Source organism: Mobula birostris, chromosome 8, assembly GCF_030028105.1.
Source record: "Mobula birostris isolate sMobBir1 chromosome 8, sMobBir1.hap1, whole genome shotgun sequence".
Lineage (NCBI taxonomy): Eukaryota > Metazoa > Chordata > Chondrichthyes > Myliobatiformes > Myliobatidae > Mobula > Mobula birostris.
This window is the reverse complement of record NC_092377.1, coordinates 150106824-150125161: the sequence shown is the minus strand read 5'-3', so window position 1 is coordinate 150125161 and position 18338 is coordinate 150106824. Positions and strand designations below refer to the sequence as shown.

General features: G+C 43.5%; 1 protein-coding gene across 2 annotated transcripts in view; it reads right to left on the bottom strand.

Moving 5' to 3' along the window:
* Positions 1 to 18338, bottom strand: part of LOC140201838 (anthrax toxin receptor 1-like) — a 281124-nt gene that overhangs the window by 18207 nt on the left and 244579 nt on the right. Inside the window, exon 18 of one of the 2 annotated variants that reach the window (XM_072266550.1) lies at positions 5296 to 5359. The exons of the other annotated variant lie outside the window; for it this stretch is intronic. Within the exon in view, the coding sequence (XP_072122651.1) occupies positions 5315 to 5359 (45 nt within the window). The 3' untranslated portion in view covers positions 5296 to 5314. Of the gene's footprint in view, positions 1 to 5295; positions 5360 to 18338 lie in introns of those variants that run through there. 2 annotated transcript variants of the gene reach the window in all.

Below are 18338 nucleotides of genomic sequence, written 5' to 3'. Positions count from 1 at the left end.
GTTGTACTTGTATCTCACTGTGATTGTGCACAGAACAATAAACTCTATTTGACTTGAAATAGGATGGATATCTTAACTGGCATTTGTGACTAAGTCATATTCATACAGTCATTTAATTTCCCCTCTGCTTTTTGCACTGATTATCTTAAATCTGTGTCCTTCAATTGTGACCCTTCTGCAAACAGACACAGTAACTTTTTCAAAACTGCTCAGAATTTTGAATATGTCTGTAAAATTCATCCTTAACCTTCTGCAGATCTCTCCTTTGTAACAATAAATTGTGCTACCTGGGTTTGGATACAATATTACAGTTAAACCTTTTCAAAATTGATTGAGTGGCTTCCCTGTATCTGGATTCCATTCAGCCATAACTTCTTTGTGAGGTTATCGGTTTCTGTCACACACAAAATGCTAGAGGAACTCAGCAGGCCAGGAAGAATCTATGGAAAAAAAGTACACAGTTGATGTTTTGGGCAGATGAAGGGTTTTGGCCCGAAACATCGACTGTTTACTCTTTACCACTGATGCTGCCTGGCCTGCTGAGATCCTGCTTTAGATTTCCAGTATCGGCGGATTTTCTCACGTTTCAGATTCAGACTCTTCAGATTCTTTCAGAATTTTCGGTGATCTGTGCAGCTACATCAACACACAAGTTGGTGGAGGAACTCAGCAGGTCAGGCAGCATCAATGGCGAGGAATAGACAATCAATGTTTTGGGCTGAGACCTGTCAACAGGCCTCAGCCCAAAATGTCAACTGTCTACACCTTTCTATAGATGATGTCTGACCTGCTGAGTTCTTCCAGCATTTTGTGTGTGTTACTCTGGATTTCCAACGCCTGCAGAATCTCTTGTGGCACCTAAATCTTCAGATCTCTCTCTCTTCTCATGAACTCTAGCTAATGCTGGATTCAAATTCAACTTTATTGTCATTCAACTGTATACATATATATGGCGAAATGAGGCAATATTCCTTTGGACCAAGGTGCACAACACAGTACATATAACTCATAAACTAAAATTATCACAAATAAATTAACAAATAATAAAATATACTCCAGAAGACTGACATCTAGCATAAGGTGAATTTATGACACAAATTTAAAAAATGTACAGTATAATGCTGCCGATGCCTTATAAGTGATGACACATGGATGGTGGCAGGGAGTTTGGTAATCTTATAGCCTAGGGAAAGAAGCTGTATACCATCTTAACAATCCTTGTCTAAAGGCTAAGTATTTCCTGCCTAATGACAGGAGATCAAAGAGATTGTTGGGAGGGGTCCTCAACAGTGCTGAGAGCCCTATATGTGCAGTTCTCTTGATAAGTATCCTGGATGGGTGGAAGAGAGACCCCGATGATCCTCTCACCAGTCCTTGCAATCCTTTGTAGGATCTTGTGGTCAGATGCTTTGCAATTCCTGCACCAGATGGTGATACAGCAGGTCAGGACACTGTAAGTGGTGCTCCTATAAAATAGTTGGTTAGAATGGGGTGGGGGGGACTGTTGCTCACCCCGTTCTCCTCAGGAAGTGGAGACTCTGCTGTGATTTCTTGACTGAAGAAGTGGTGTTGAAGGATCAGGTCAGATTGTCCATGAAGTGCACTCCCAGAAACTTGGTGCTCCTAATTCTCTCCACGCAGGAGCCGTATGTATAGTGAGGGGAGGTCAGCCTGCACCTTCCTGAGGTCTACAATCATCTCTTGTTGTGCTCATATCATTCTGCAAGATGCTCTTCCTCCTCTCTGTAAGCAATCTCATCTTCATTTTTGTTGAGGGCATCCACTGCTGTGTCATCAGTGAACTTGGTAATTCAGTTTGAGCTGGATCTAACAGTATAGTCATGTGTCAGCAGCGTGAACAGCAGTGGGCTGAGCATGCAGCCCTGGAGTTAGAAATGTTGTTGCCAACATGGACAGAATGGTCTTTCTGTTAGGAAGGCCAAGATCCAGTTACAGGGAGAGGTGCTGAGACCCAACGGGGACAGTTTACCCACCAGATGCTAAGAGATGATTGTTTTAATTGATGAGCTGAAGTCGATAAACAGCATCTTGGCTTAAGAGGCACCATTTTCCAGGTGGCTCAGGAAAGAGTGGAGGGCTGAGGCAATGGCACCGTCAGTGGACCAATTTGAGTGATCAGTGATCTGAAATGTCTGCTGGGCAGTAGGAATTTGGAACTTAATGTGGTGCACAGCTGCTCAAAGCACCTGGTTATTGTTGAGGTCAGTGCCACTGGATGGTAGTCGTTGGAGCAGTCACCATTGTCTTGGATGATGGTGGCTGCCTTGAAGCCTACGGGGACAGTGGACTGTTCCATGCAGATGCTGAAGAAGTTTGTTAGATCCTCTGTTAACTCGGCTGCAATGCAAGGTCTCTCACCATCCAGCCCTGAATGCAATCAGGCCCCATGGTTGGGGTCGTCCTCACACTAGCTGTGGCCAGGCAGAGTGCCTTCTCCTTGTGGGGGGGAGGGGGACACCATTCCATGCATCAAACCACATGCAGCGAATCAGGGAGAGAGGCGTCACTGTCACTGATGTGGATGGTGGACTTGTAGAGCATTATGGTCTGAATGCCCTGCCATGTGTGCCTCGTGTCTCTGGTGTCACAGAAATGGCTGTAAATACTCCCGTGAATAATCCCATTTTACTTTACTGATTGCATAGAAAAGTGGAGCTCTTGCTGACCTAAGAGCTGTCATATTCCCCAAAATGAAGGCAGCATCCCTATCCCTCAGCAGTGCCCAGAACTCTGCTGTCAACTATGGCTTTGCCCTCACAGTGACATCCTCAATGCACTTGCCTGTCACAGATCCTGCATATTCATTGATCTCAATGTGATGGTCATATTACATGTTCCAGTCCGTGTTTTCAAAACAATCCTGTAATGCTGAGGTTGATCTTTCTGGCCAGGTCATTATCTCCACTGGAACTGGTTTGACTTGTTTAATCAGTAGTCTCTATGCAGGAATTAGTAAGTGGTCAAAGTGTCCAATGCAGGGGCAAAGGGCAGCCTTGCAATGACCATGATTATTATATATTATAGGCATCCATTAGTCTCACGAGACCATGGATTTGCACCTTGGAAGGTTTCCAGGGTGCAGGCCTGGACGAGGTTGTATGGAAGACCAGCAGTTGCCCATGCTGCAAGTCTCCCCTCTCCACACCACCGATGTTGTCCAAGGGAAGGGCATTAGGACCCATACAGCTTGGCACCGGTGTCGTCGCAGAGCAATGTGTGGTTAAGTGCCTTGCTCAAGGACACAACACGTTGCCTCAGCCAAGGTTCGAACTAGCGACCTTCAAATCACTAGACGAATGCCTTAACCACTTGGCCACGCACCAACACAATCACCACGAATGTTGATTAAAAAACAGGTCTTAACTTGTTCTCACCTCTGATAGCAAAGTCAACATGCTGATAGAATTTAGGCAGGACTGTTTATGGTTGAATTTGCCAGCAATGAAGAAACCGTTGGGGTGTGTGGCTTGACAGTGCCATAGAGCTCATGTTGCGCTTGCCCAACATTAGCACGGGGTGGGGGGGGGGCCTGCAGTGGGATGTATACAGCCACAATCACAATGGAGGCAGCATGGTAACCTAGTGGTTACCGGCAACCTGGGTTCAACTCCCGCCGCAGCCTGTAAGGAGTTTGTATGATCTCCCCTGTGACCATCTGGGTTTCCTCTGGGTGATCTGAATTCCTCCCACAGGTCAAAGACCTACCGCTTGGTAGGTTAATTTGTCATTGTTAAACTCTCCTGTGATTAGGCTAGGATTCAATCAGGAGGATAGCTGGGTGGTGTGGCCTCGAAGTGCCGGAAGGGCCTATTCCATGCTGTATCTCAATAAATCAATAAATAAAATTTAAAAACAAGAGAAAATCCTCAGATGCTCGAAATCCAGGCAATACACACAAAATGCCACAGGAACTCAGCAGGCCAGGCAGCATCTATGGAAAAGAATACAGTTGATGTTTTGGGCCGAGACCCTTCATCAGGACCGGAAAAATTGATGAGGAGTCAGAGTGAGAAGGTGGGGGGAAGGGCGGGAGAAATACAAGATGAAAGGTGAAACCAGGATGGGGAGAGAGCTGAAGTAAAGAGCTGGAAAGTTGATTGGTAAAAGAGATACAAAGGGGGGATTTGATAGGAGAGGACAGGAGGCCATAGAAGAAAGAAAAGGAGGAGGAGCACCAGAGGGAGGTATTGGGCAGGTAAGGAGATAAGGTAAGAGAGGGAAATGAGAATGGGGAACGGTAAAGGGGGGAGGCATTACAGGAAGTTTGAGAAATCGATGTTCATGCCATCAGGTTGGAGGTTAACCAGACAGAATATAAGGTGTTGATCCTCCAACCTGAGTGTGGCTACATCGCGACAGTAGAGGAGGCCATGGACTGATATGTCGGAATGGGAATGGGAAGTAGAATTTAAAACTGCTTACAATACACCAAGTGTGGCAGTGACTCCCTTGGTAAATGGAAGGGCTTGCACTTCACTGTTAAAAACTCTGCTAGAGGTGAACAGTTTGTCGTCACTACCAAAGCATTCTTGCACTAGTCCTTATTAATTGTACTACTATATCTTAGTAGATACAAAGCCCTGCTCTGCAATATTAATGTGCCATTTAATATTTTTCTAACTTCTCCATTCAAAATGCATAGCTCCATATATCTCTGCATTAACTTCCATCAGCCATGTCTTTCTTCATTCATCACTTTAGTCTCCCTGATGCTTTCTTCCTCAATACACATTCACATCTCAAATCATTGAAATAATGGTCAGTCAAACCGGGTCTAATTTCCAAGATTATTCCAAAATGAGTCACAGTCCTGTACTGATCACGGGGACACTGTGGTATTTTGGGTATAATTCATACATCAGGCCCAATAACAAGATGTAATGACATTATCATGCCTGTAGGAGCCAAGTATCTGTTTTCTATCTGCATTGTATTTTGCCTTGCGTGCTTATTATGGTAGTTAGTCACTTTCGTGGGGGCCTGGTAGAAGTGAAAAGTTTTAATATTCATTCTCTTGCCTTCGAATTTCAGTTAGAGCTGGGGTGATACCTTTTTTGTTGACCACTTGAACACCCTTAATTACATTTAAAATCACTTAACTTCCCTTAAGTTAGCTTAATTACATTGAAGAAAGATTAAGTATGTTTAAGATTGTTTATTTTGTTGCATTAGTTCTGGCTTGTTGTCATCAGGAAGGAGGTATAGGAGCCTGAAGGCACGCACTCAGTGGTTCAGGAGCAATTTCTTCCCCACTGCCATCCGGAGAGAGTGAGCAGTTTCAAGTTCCTGGGTGTCAAGATCTCTGAGGACCTAACCTGGTCCCAACACAACGATGAAGCTATAAAAAAGGCAAGACAATGACTGTACTTAAATAGGTGTTTGAAGAGATTTGGTATGTCAACAAAAACACTCAAAAATTCTGTAGATGTGCAATGGAGAGCATTCTGACAGGCTGCATCACTGACTTGTATTGGGGGGGAGGAGAACTACTGCACAGGATCGAAAAAAGCTGCAGGGGGTTGTAAATTTAGTCAGCTCCATTTTGGGTACTAGCCTACAAAGGATCCATGACATCTTTAGGGAACAGTGTCTCAGAAAGGCAGTGTCCGTTATTGAGGACCCCCAACACCCAGGGCATGCCCTTTTCTCACTGTTACCATCAGGTAGGAGGTATAGAAGCCTGAAGGCACACACTCAGCGATTCAGGAACAGCTTCTTCCCCTCTGCCATCTGATTCCTAAATGGACACTATCTCACTTTTTCAATATATATTATTTCTGTATTGCATGATTTAAAATCTATTTGTTAAGTTAACAAATTTCACGACACATGCCAGTGATAACAAATCCGATTCTGATTCTGATTCTCGCTACTTTTTAAATATATTTTTGTTCTTGCACTACTTATTTTAACATAGCTATTATATACTTACTGTAATTCAGGTTTTTTCCTATATTTATCATGTATTGTACTACATTGTACTGTTGCCACAAAAGTTAACAAATTTCACAACATATGCCAGTGATATTAAACCAGATTCTGATTCAAGCTTGTTTGTTCTGCTAGTTTTTTTTAAATAAAGAATCAAATATATTTTTTGACTTTGGAACCTTCTTGTTATTGGATTGGAGATGGTGTCAAACCACCCGCATGCTCAGACGCTAAGCGTCTGTTGGATTGTTTGAGGAGCTATTGCAATGTCTATTTTAAACACAGGAAAGTCTGCAGTTGCTGGAAACCCAAAGCAGCACACACAAAATGCTGGAGGAACTCAGCAGATCAGGCAGCATCAATGAAAATGAATGGGTAATCAAGAGCCAAGACCAGGACTGGGAAGGAAGGGGGAAGATGCCAGAATAAGAAGACGGGGGAGAGGAAGGAGGCTAGCTGGAAGGTGATAGGTGAAGCCAGGTGGGTGGGAAAGGTCAAGGAATGGTGGAGAGGAAAGGATCTGATGGGAGAACGGAGTGGACCACAGGAGAAAGGAAAGGAGGAGGGAACCCAGGAGGATGTGATAAGCAGGTGAGAAGAAGTTAAAATTCAGAGTGGGGAATAAAGGAAAGGGGGGGGGGATTTGTTTTTATTGGAAGGAGAAATCAATATTCATGCCAACAGGTTCAAGGGTATCCAGGTGAAATATAAGGTGTTGCTCCTCCACCCTGAGGGTGGCCTCACCTAGGCACAAGAAAAAGCCATGGACCGACACGTCAGAACAGGAATGGGAATCGGCCACTGGGAAGTCCTGCTTGTGGTGGATATTGTGGAGGTGCTCAATGATGCAGTCTCTCAATTTACAGCGGGTCTCAACTTCACTACTGTGTTATGTTCCCCAGTCAACTCATGCTACCTTTGCCCATTTAATTCCATAAGGCAACGTATAATACTTCGTGATACTGCTTCGAATTAATCGAAATTCCATACACACAGCATCAACCACAAAACCTTCAACCTTTGAGCATTTCTGAATCACAGACCTTAGTTTCACCCAGTGACTTAAAAATAGAAAAAAAATGAATCCCATGCTTTTTTTCTGCCGTGTTTGCTTTATGTTAGATTCCTGCAAACGGTTCCAATTATTTGATGGGTGACATTACTGCAGTAACTCTTCCAGTCTGGGCTCATGTGGGTTAAAGTCAGAAGAGTGAAGTACAGTTGGCTGACACCCAATAGCTCTGTTCGTGCTGTGCTGGAGTTTGGCTTTTCAGAATAGCACACTGCAGAGTATGCAGGCAGTGGTCAGACAGTAATTAAAGCAATACGGTGGCTGCCTGTAGGCAGCATGATGGGATGCTCAGCAGAAACAAATCTGCCAAATCAGCAAGAAAACATCTTTCCCTTTGTCTGAATGGTTCTAGGTCCTTGTGCACTTTTGGAATTAAATTCAGACTCATAGTTTGAATATAAGGAGTAGGAAATTCCCAAAAGTATTCAGGTGACAAGCTGTTGGGTTTAACCCCTATAACCAACCTATTCTACCTGTGTTTGTACCCACTTCATACTTGGTTCAGGGCCAGGCTCATGAGGCTTTACTGCACTCAGCATGCGTCAGTGGTTTTGTCATCATCCATTCAGAATGCTGCCAGATGTTTACATCTGACAAGGCAAAAGTTGCACACAGTGGTCATTCTCTGGTGCCAATGAAGGATTCTGCCTGAAGCTTTCTGCACGGCATGATGCTCCATAAACAACACAAGGCTCTTTTTAAAGCATTGCCTCAGCATATTCCTTTTTTAAAAAAAATGGTTATCTCTGCTTTTCTGCTTTGTCTGCTGTAAGAACTGGATCAAAATCATGGCAACTCGGCTCTCAGGGGGAGATCACTCCACCTCTGAGCCCCTCGTAGAAAAATACGGTCACGTTTGTTACCACATTCCTGCTATTTGTCAGTAATTCTGAAAGGTTCCTATCCCAACATCAGTCCAAACCTTACTATAGCCATTTAAAAACTAGGCACACACTGCCTTTTCTGGGAGAGTGTTCCTGGTGCCAGGAATTCTGTGAAGAGCATGTTCTTCCTCTTCCCGCTAGGTAGAATTTGAATCAGTGATCTCTGGTAAATAGTCCACTCACCAGAGGGAATAGGCTTTTCTGCCTACTCCATCACGATGTTGAAAACCTTTTGAGTTCAGTTACAACTTATCCTACTCCGTATGAAGGAAACTAGTCCCAATTTCCATGACATAGCTGAAATCTTTGGTTCGTCTTTGGTTCAGGAGATGGGGTGAAGAATAGGCACTGGGCTGAAGTCAAAACACAATAAGATTGGGTACCACAGAAAGGCAGAAAAAGGGGAACTATGTTGAGGGATGTGAAGGCAAAGATGATTCAGCCAATTTAATGGGATACAGAGCTGAAAAGTAAATGGGATGGACGCTTAGGGGGAACGCAGACATAACATAGCAGAAGACTGAAGCTACAACATCCTAAATTTGAAGTGTGCACAGGTAAATGGGTGAGTCAAGCTTTGGGTTGGTCTAGGGTTATTGCAACTGTGCAGCCATGGGACAAGCACAAAGCATTGCAGAGTATGAAGACAAGGGAAGAAGCGTAAGTCAGGATCTCTCAATGTACCAAGGTCCACCTCAATATGGATGCCCTGAAGAACCACTTGCAATATTAATGAGGTAAAGATTGTTGATCCACATGTGACCAATTACTCCCAGGTGTTACTGCCAAGATGTAAAGAAGGGAGACTGAGGAAAGAGTTTATGGAGCTGGCAAAGAACACCATTGGAAAAAATATCACTGGAGTTAATGGAATATTTTCAGTTTCACAGGAATGAGTAGTGCCAGGATCAGGTAGTCGCATGGAAGTCATTGCATATAGCCTGAAAAATGGAAGAGATACTGGTGAGGGCAGCATTTATGGTGGAGGAAAGGAAAATTTCTTAGACATCATCCCTCATCCCATCTTCCCACTCCTTTAACAGAGAGGAAGTTCCTCTTGTCCTTACCTACTGTCCCATGAGCCTCTATCTCTACAACATCACCCCCTGCAACTTTTGCCATCTTCAACAGGATCCTACTATCAAACATACCTTTACCTCCCCCCTCCAACTCTCCACTTTCCTCAGGAATCTTTCTGTGATTCTCTTGTCCAATCATCCCTCCCACTAATCTCCCTCCTGGCTCTTATCTCTGAAAGTGGAAGAAGTGCTACACTTGCCAGTTCACCTCCTCCCTCACCTCCATTCAGGGCCCCAAACAGTCCTTCCAAGTGAGGCAAAACTTCACCTGTGCCTGTTGGGCCCGCCTACTTTATCCGGTGCTCCCGATGTGGCCACTTCTACATTGGTAAGACCCGACGTAAACTGGGGGTCCACTTTGTTGGACCTTCTCTCCATCCTTAACAAGCAGGATTTCCCAATAATCAACCATTTTAATTCCAATCCTCATCGCCATTCCGACATGTCCGTTCATGGCCTCCTCTACCACCACAATGAGGCCAATCTCAGGTCAGAGGAGCAACACCTTATGTTCTGTTTTGGTAGCCTCCAACCCGATGGCATGAACATCAATTTCTCTAACTTCTGATAATCTTCCCCATCCCCCTTCCCTCTTCTTCCATTCCAAATTCTGGCTCCTCTCTTGCCTCTTCTCACCTGCCTATTACCTTCCCCTCGGGGCCCCTCTTTTGTATAACCATATAACAATTACAGCACAGAAACAGGCCATCTTGGCCCTTCTGGTCTGTGCCGAACTCTTACTCTCACCTAGTCCCACCGACCTGCGCTCGGCCCACAACCCTCCATTCCTTAAAAGCGCCAGTATTTCCTCTTCTTTAATCGTCATACCTTCCATAACTACCCTTCTTGTCTCCTTTACCTTACACGATTCAATATCCTTCTCCTTAGTGAATACTGAAGAAAAGAAATTGTTCAAAATCTCCCCCCATCTCTTTTGGCTCCACACATAGCCATCCACTCTGATTCTCTAAGGGATCAATTTTATCCCTCACTATCCTTTTGCTATTAATATAACTGTAGAAGCCCTTTGGATTTATTTTCACCTTACTTGCCAAAAGCAGCCTTGTATCTTCTTTTAGCTTTTCTAATTTCTTTCTTAAGATTCTTTTTATATTCTTTATATTCCTTGAGCACCTCATTTACTCCAAGCTGCCTGTATTTATTGTAGATCCCTCTCTTTTTCCGAACCAGGTTTCCAATATCCCTTGAAAACCATGGCTCTCTCAAACTTTTGACCTTTCCTTTCAACCTAACAGGAACATAAAGATCCTGTACCTTTAAATGACCTCCATTTCTCTATTACATCCTTCCCATAAACAAATTGTCCCAATCCACTCCTTCTAAATCCTTTCGCATCTCCTCAAAGTTAGCCTTTCTCCAATCAAAAATCTCAACCCTGGGTCCAGTTATATCTTTCTCCATAATTATATTGAAACTAATGGTATTGAAACTAATGAAACCCATGGTCCACTCTCCTCTCCTATCAGATTCCCCCTTCTTCTTTGGCCCTTTACCTTTTCCACCTGTCGTCTCCCAGCACCCCGCTTCTTGTGCCACCCCCTCCCCCACCCACCCGACTTCACCTATCTACTTCTAGCTTGTACTTCTGCCCTTCCCCCCACCAACTTATTCTGGCTTCTTCCTTTCCAGTCCCATTGAAAGGTCTCGGCCTGAAACATCAGTTGTTTATTCCTTTCCATGGATGCTGCCTGACCTGCTGAATTCCTCCAGCATTTTGTGTGTGTTGCTCTGGATTTCCAGCATCAGCAGAAACTCTTCTGTTTACAATTTCACAACATATGTTTGCGATAATAAACCAGACTCCGATTCTGATTCTGAGCTTAATCTGGCATCATGTTCAATGGAGATACCGTGGGCCGAAGAGTTTGTTCCTGCACTGTGCTGCACTCTTCTGTGCACAATACTCGAGAAATGGGATGCAAGAAGTTTGATAATGGAGTTTAATTTTAGGGAATGCCTCAGAGTAGGAAAGAGTAATGCAGACAAATTTTAGAAAGTGGACAAAATGGACAAACATTTTAGCAGCAGATGCATTCAGGCAAGGGAAGGGTCAGGTTATATTATGGAGGTGGAAGTATTTGTTCCTAGTGTTGCCAAGAATGTATGGTGCAAACATTTCAAGTTTTCAAACAGCAATCTGAATCAGTAACAAGCTGACAAATTAAAATTAAAAGAAAACTACAAACTTTACAGGAATAAAGAAAAAATGCCAATTTGACTAATACATTTCTAGAACTTAGAATATGAATTGAAGCTTCTGAAATTCCATTCTAAATTGGAATATTAATCAAGTTTGTTCCAAAGGAAACTGTGATAAATCACACAAAGATATGAACTTTAAAATGTAATCATAGGGGAAAGGATGTTATTCAAACTTATAAAACATGAAGGCAGAGCCAAATTAGAATTGCAAAATAAAACAGAAAAGAATGAAATTACATTAAAGTCAAAAGGTTAAAATTAAAATGGGTACTGTGAAGAATTTAAGTAGCTTAAAGAATAAACGATGATTAGAATAATTTTCCAGATAAGGTGATGAAGACATTCTGATGCGTGTTCAAATGCACCAGATGACAGTCATCCAGAAATAAAAATAGAACATTGTGGAAGGACTCAGCAGGTCGGGTAGCAACTGAACTACTTCTCCTTCCATGGATGTTGCTGGATCCGTTAAGTCTGTTATTATTTTTAATTTTTTTTATTTGTATTTAATTTCCAGCATTTTCAGTTTTGTTTTTGATTAGAGAAAGCAAGAGCAGGGGGAGTGATGAATGTGATTTATATTCTTTTCATTGTTATGCTCTAAAGCAGGAGTCCATGGACCCCTGCCTTAATGTGACTGGTCCACGGCATAAAAAATATTGGGAAGCCCTGCTCTAAAGCAAGTGAAACACTTTTGTCATCGTTCTCTTCGGGGCTTCCTCTGAAAATGTATTGTGCATCACTGGATTTCCGTACTTCCGGAGCGCCTAGTTGCGACTTGAGTAGTAGCAGTACACTGAATGGATACGATTAAATATTCCCGTGTCAGCCTGTTACAGCTAAAAAGCACAACTGCTTTCAAGATCAGTACAGTCAACAAAGATGTCTTAATGCGTTTAAATGAACTATCGCTTGCTTAAAACCGACGGAAACAACACGGTCTGTGGTCGGAAGGGCCCATGGAGAACACCTCAGAGAAAGCGTGGGCGAAGATCAGGATAACAAGTATGTTTAAGGAAACGGGGTTTTAAACTCCCTAAACTGACGATCTTGCTGGCAAACGTGCAGTCTCTGGTGAAGAAAATTGATGATCTCAGAGCCAGGATGCTGAATCAGAGGGACATTAGGACTGTGTGTGTCCTTTGTTTCACCGAATCCTGGTTAACCCATTCCATACCAGATGCAGCAATTCAGATCGACAGGTTTACTATACACTGTCAGGATAGATCTATAGATTCTCTTAAAAGCGGAGGTGGAGGAGTATGCCTCATGATCAACTTTTTTTCGGTGCACAAATATATCAGTGCTGTCCCAGTTCTGCTCACCAGACCTGCAATATCTAGCAGTAAAGTGTTGTCCTTTTTACTTTCCACAGGAGTGCTCTGGGGTCATTCTGGTAGCAGTTTACATTCCACCTCAGGCCAATGTCAAACAGGCTTTAGATGATCTGAGCAATGGGATCAACCTGCACAAAACAGCGCACCCTAACACCTTCACCATCGTTTTGAGAGATTTTAATAAGGCCAGTCTGAAAAAATCACTAAGCAATTACCATCAACAGATAACTTGCAATACCAGAGGAAACAACACACTGGACCATTGCTACACCACCATCAAGAATGCCTACCGGGCTATTCCATGCCCTCACTTTGGGAAGTCTGATCACCTAGCTGTACTTCCAACTCCCTGAGTATAGGCAGAGACTGAAGACTGCAGTACCAGTAGTGAGGACCAAGAAGGTATGGACAAGGGGAGCACAGGAGCGCCTACAGGACTGCTTTGAATCGGTTGACTGGACTGTATTCAGGGATTCATCTTTCAATCTGGATAAGTATACTGCAGTTGTTACTGACTTCATTAAAATCTGTGTGGATGAGTGTGTCCCTACAAAGACTTACTGTACATTCCCAAACCAAAAGCCATGGATGAACCAGGAGGTACATCGTCTGCTGAAGGCTAGATCTGTGGCATTCAAGTCTGGCAACCCAGGCCTGTACCAGAAAACCAAGTATGATTTGTGGAGTGCTATTTCAAGGGCAAAGGGACAATTTTGAACGATGTTGTAGGCGATATGAGAAGCATGTCAACTCTGGCAGGGAGTGAAAGACATTACTTCCTACAAAGCGAAACCCAATGGTATGAATGGCAGCGATGTTTCACTACCAGATGAACTCAACGCCTCCTATGCACACTTTGGAAGGGAGAACACAACTACAGCTGTGAAGATCTCTGCTGCACCTGATGACCCTGTGATCTCTGTCTCAGAGGCCGATGTTAGACTGTCTCTAAAGAGAGTGAACCCTCGCAAGGCGGAAGGTCCTGATGGAGTACCTGCTAAGGCTCTGAAAACCTGCGCCAACCAACTAGCGGGAGTATTCAAGGACATTTTCAACCTTTCACTGCTATGGGCAGAAGTTCCCACTTGCTTCAAAAAGGCAACAATTATACCAGTGCCAAACAAGAATAATTTGAGCTGCCTTAACGACTATCACTCGGTAGCACTCACATCGACAGTGATGTAATGCTTTGAGAGGCTGGTTATGACTAGACTGAACTCCTGCCTCAGCAGGGACCTGGACCCATTGCAATTTGCCTATCGTCACAATAGGTCAACCGCAGACTCAATCTCCATGGCTCTTTACACTGCTTTAGACCACCTAGGCAACACAAACACCTACGCCAGGATGCTGTTCATCGACTATAGCTCAGCATTTAATGTCATCATTCCCACAATCCTGATTGAGAAAATGCAGAACCTGGGCTTCTGTACCTCCCTCTGTAATTGGATCCTCGACTTCCTAACCGGAAGACCACAGTCTGTGCGGATTGGTGATAACATATCCTGTTCGTTGACGATCAACACTGGTGCACCTCAGGGGTGTGTGCTTAGCCCACTGCTCTACTCTCTGTATACACATGACTGTGTGGCTAGGCATAGCTCAAGTACCATCTACAAATTTGCTGACGATACAACCATTGTTGGTAGAATCTCAGGTGGTGACGAAAGGGTGTACAGGAGTGAGATATGCCAACTAGTGGAATGGTGCCGCAGCAATAACCTGGCACTCAACGTGAGTAAGATGAAAAAGCTGAATGTGGACTTCAGGAAGGGTAAGACAAAGGAACACATACCAATCCTCATAGAGGGATCAGAAGTGGAGAGAGTGAGCAGCTTCAAGTTCCTGGGTGTCAAGATCTCTGAGGATCTAACCTAGTCCCAACACATTGATGTAGTCATAAAGAAGGCAAGACAACAGCTATACTTTATGAGGAGTTTGAAGAGATTTGGCATGTCAACAAATACACTCAAAAACTTCTATAGTTGTACTGTGGAGAGCATTCTGACAGGCTGCATCACTGTCTGGTATGGAGGGGCTACTGCACAGGACTGAAAGAACCTGCAGAAGGTTGTAAATCTAGTCAGCTCCATCTTGGGCACTGGCCTACAAAGTACCCAGGACATCTTTAGGGAGCAGTGTCTCAGAAAGGCAGCGTCCATTATTAAGGACCTCCAGCACCCAGGGCATGCCCTTTTCGCACTGTTACCATCAGGTAGGAGATACAGAAGCCTGAAGGCACACACTCAGTGATTCAGGAACAGCTTCTTCTCCTCTGCCATCCGATTCCTGAATGGACTTTGAAGCTTTGGACACTACCTCACCTTTATAATATACAGTATTTCTGTTTTTGCACATTTTAAAATAATCTATTCAATATGTGTGATTTACTTGTTTATTTATTATTATGTTTTATATTATTTATTATTACTATATTTTTCTGTCTCTGCTGGATTATGTATTGCATTGAACTGCTGCTGCTAAGCTAACAGATTTCACGTCACATGCCGGTGATAATAAACCTGATTCTGATTCCGATTCTGGATCAGGTTATTGCACCAGAAGGTTGAACAATGCTGTTATTCTTGATCATGTGGAAAATGTTTCTTTGTTGAGATGTTTTTAAACTAGCTGTGCCGCAATCCTCCATTATGATCAGCTCCTGTGAGATTGAAGTCTGGTTATGTTTTCTTTCCTCCCTCGTCTCTCCACCCTCCATCCCTCCTTATTCAACTCCACTGACATCCTACTCACATGGCTCTCCTGCACAATAATCTCACACACACCCATCCTGTACTCAGTGAGGTAGCTTCTCAAGAGAAGATTGTAGCCTGCAATGATTGATTTCTGATTGGACACATTTACCAACAGCCTGACCTTAACTCCTCTCAACATTTCCCAGAAGGCAGTGTTGTTAATCTCGGCCATCTGGTCTATGGGAGGGCCCTGGCTTGACCTATATCCCCATGGTCAGACTAAGTGAAGGACAGCAAGCCCTTGCCTTTGAGACTATCATGTACTTGGACTGTTCTCAAAACAAGGGGTGATACTGCAAAAGTTGAAAGGGGCAGTATATCGAGAGCACAAAATGCAAAGGAACTGAAAGCTTTTCAGGGCCATCAGTCACAACTACCCTCCACTTTTCAAAGGACAAAAACAGATGTCAACCAGAAGTCTGACAGAACAATATTTATTTTGGCAACAATACAAATTTTCTTCACCATTTTCTTCCAAAATAATCATAACTTCAGTGCACAAAAAAGCAGAGACTGCTCATGTTATTTTGCTGATAGCTGCTTCATGACCTCACTTGCCTTTCTTACTCCAATACTTTCCTGTTCCTATTGTCTTTCTAATTTGTGGGATCACTGGTAAGACCACTACTCATCCCCCTCCCTCACTGTCCTTGAGAAGGTAATGGTGAGTGTTTTCCTTGAACAGGCACAGCCTTTCTAGCAAAGGTATATCCGTAGTGCTCCTGGGGATAAAGTTTCAGCGATATATTTCCAAACCAGAGGGTGTGTGACCTGGAGCAGAAACAGTGGGTGGCAGTGTCAACACCGTGCATACGTATACACTCTGGCCACTGTGCACTGATAATGGGGTGGGGGGGGGGGAGGATTGGAACAGATTGCATGTTTAGGATGGTTTAGTGTATATTTAAAGCAGCGGTTGGTAGGTTCTTGAATAGTCAGACTGTCAAAGGTTATAGGGAGAAGGCAGGAGAATAGGGTTGAGAGGGATAATAAATAAGCCATGATGGAATGGGGAAGCAGACTCGATGGGCCATGTGGTCTAATTCTTCCCCAGTGTCTTATGGACATGGTCTTAAATGTTCACTAATAGTTCAGGTCAGAAAGTGGATTGCCTCTGGTATTTCTCTCATATTTTAATGACATGATGTAATTCATTATCTAGCCATACGTGTAAAGACTTGCTTGAATAAGATCAAGGTAGGGAGTAAATTTATTACCCAAGTACTTATATGTCACCATATATAACCCCGAGATTTATTTTGTTGTGGGCATACTCGGTAAATTCAATAGCCATAATAGAATCAGTGGAAGACTGCACCCAACAAGACAACCAGTATGCAAAAGATACCAAACTGTGCAAATACCAGATAGTAATAACAATAATAATAAAAATAATAAATAAACAATAGATACCGAGAACTTGAGATGAAGAGACCTTGAAAGTGAATCCATAGGTTGTGAGAACTGTTCAATGATGGGGCAAGTGAAATTGAGTGATGTTATATCCTCTGGCTCAAGAGCCTGATGGTGGAGGGATAAGAACTGTTCACAAACATGGTGGTGTGAGTCCTGAGGCTCCTGTACCTTCTTCCTAATGGTAGCATCAAGAAGAAAGCACGACCTGGGTGGGTGGGGTCCCTGATGTTGGACGATGCTTTCCTGCGACAATACACCACGTAGATGTGCTTAATAGTGGGGAGGGCTATACACGTGATGGACAGGACCATATGCACTACTTTTTGTAGGATTTTTCATTCAAGGGCATTGGTGTTTTCATACCATGCTGGAATGCAGCCAGTCAATAAACTCTCCAACAAACCTCTATAGAAGTTTGTCAAGGTTTTAGGCATCATGCCAAACCTTCACAAACTTCTAAAGAAGTAAAGACACTGCCGTGTTTTCTTCATAATTGCACTTACATGGTGGGGATAGGACAGGTCCTCTGAAATGATAGCGTGGAGGAATTTAAAGTTGATGACCTCTAATCCTCCAAAGTGTACTGGCTCATGGACCTCTGGTTTCCTCCTCCTGAAGTCAATAATCAGCTCTTTGGTCTTCCTGACAGTGAGTAAGAGGTGGTCATTGTGGCACAACTCAGCCAGATTTTCAATCTCCCTCCTCCATGCTGTTTTGTCACCAACTTTGTTTCGGCCAACCACAGTCATCGGTGTACTTAAATATGGCATTGGAGGGGTGACCTGTACAAGCGGGAAGGGTTGCACCTGAACCGGAGGGAAACCAATATCCTAGGAGGGTGGTTTGCTAATGCTATTGGGGAGGGTTTAAACTAGATTTGCAGAGGTTTGGGAACCGAAGTGAAGAGGTAGAGGATGAGGAGGTTGGAGCACAGGTAGAGATGGCTTGTGGGGAGTTTGTGCGGAAGGATAGGCAGATGTTAGAGTAAAGATTGACTCAGCCTGATGGTTTGAGATGTGTCTATTTTAATGCAAGGAGTATCTAAAACAAGACAGATGAACTTGGAGCATGGATCAATACAATAAATTATGATGTTGTAGCACAGAAACTTGCATGTCTCAGGAGCAAGAATGGTTGCTGAGTGTGCCAGGCTTTAAATGTTTCAAAAAGAACAGAGAGGGAAGCAAAAGAGGTGGGGTGTGGCATTGCTAATTAGGGATAGTGTCATGGCTGCAGAAAAGGAGGAGGTCATGGAGGGATGGTCTACTGAGTCAGTGTGGGTGGAAGTCAGAAACAGGAAAGAGGTAATAACTCTACTGGGTGTTATTTTATAGACCCCCCAATAGCAACAGAGATATCAAGCATAGAGGGAGGCAGATTCTGGAACAGTATATTAATAATTGGGTTGTTATGATGGGAGATTTTAACTTTCCTAATATTGATTGGCATCTCCTTAGCACAGAGGTTTAGATGGGGTGGAGTTTGTTAGTTGTGTTCAGGAAGGTTTCTTGACACAATATGTAGATAAGCCAACTAGAGGAGAGGCTGTACTTGATCTGGTATTGGGGAATGAAGCTGGTCAGCTGTCAGATCTCTTGGTGGGAAAGCATTTTGGAGGT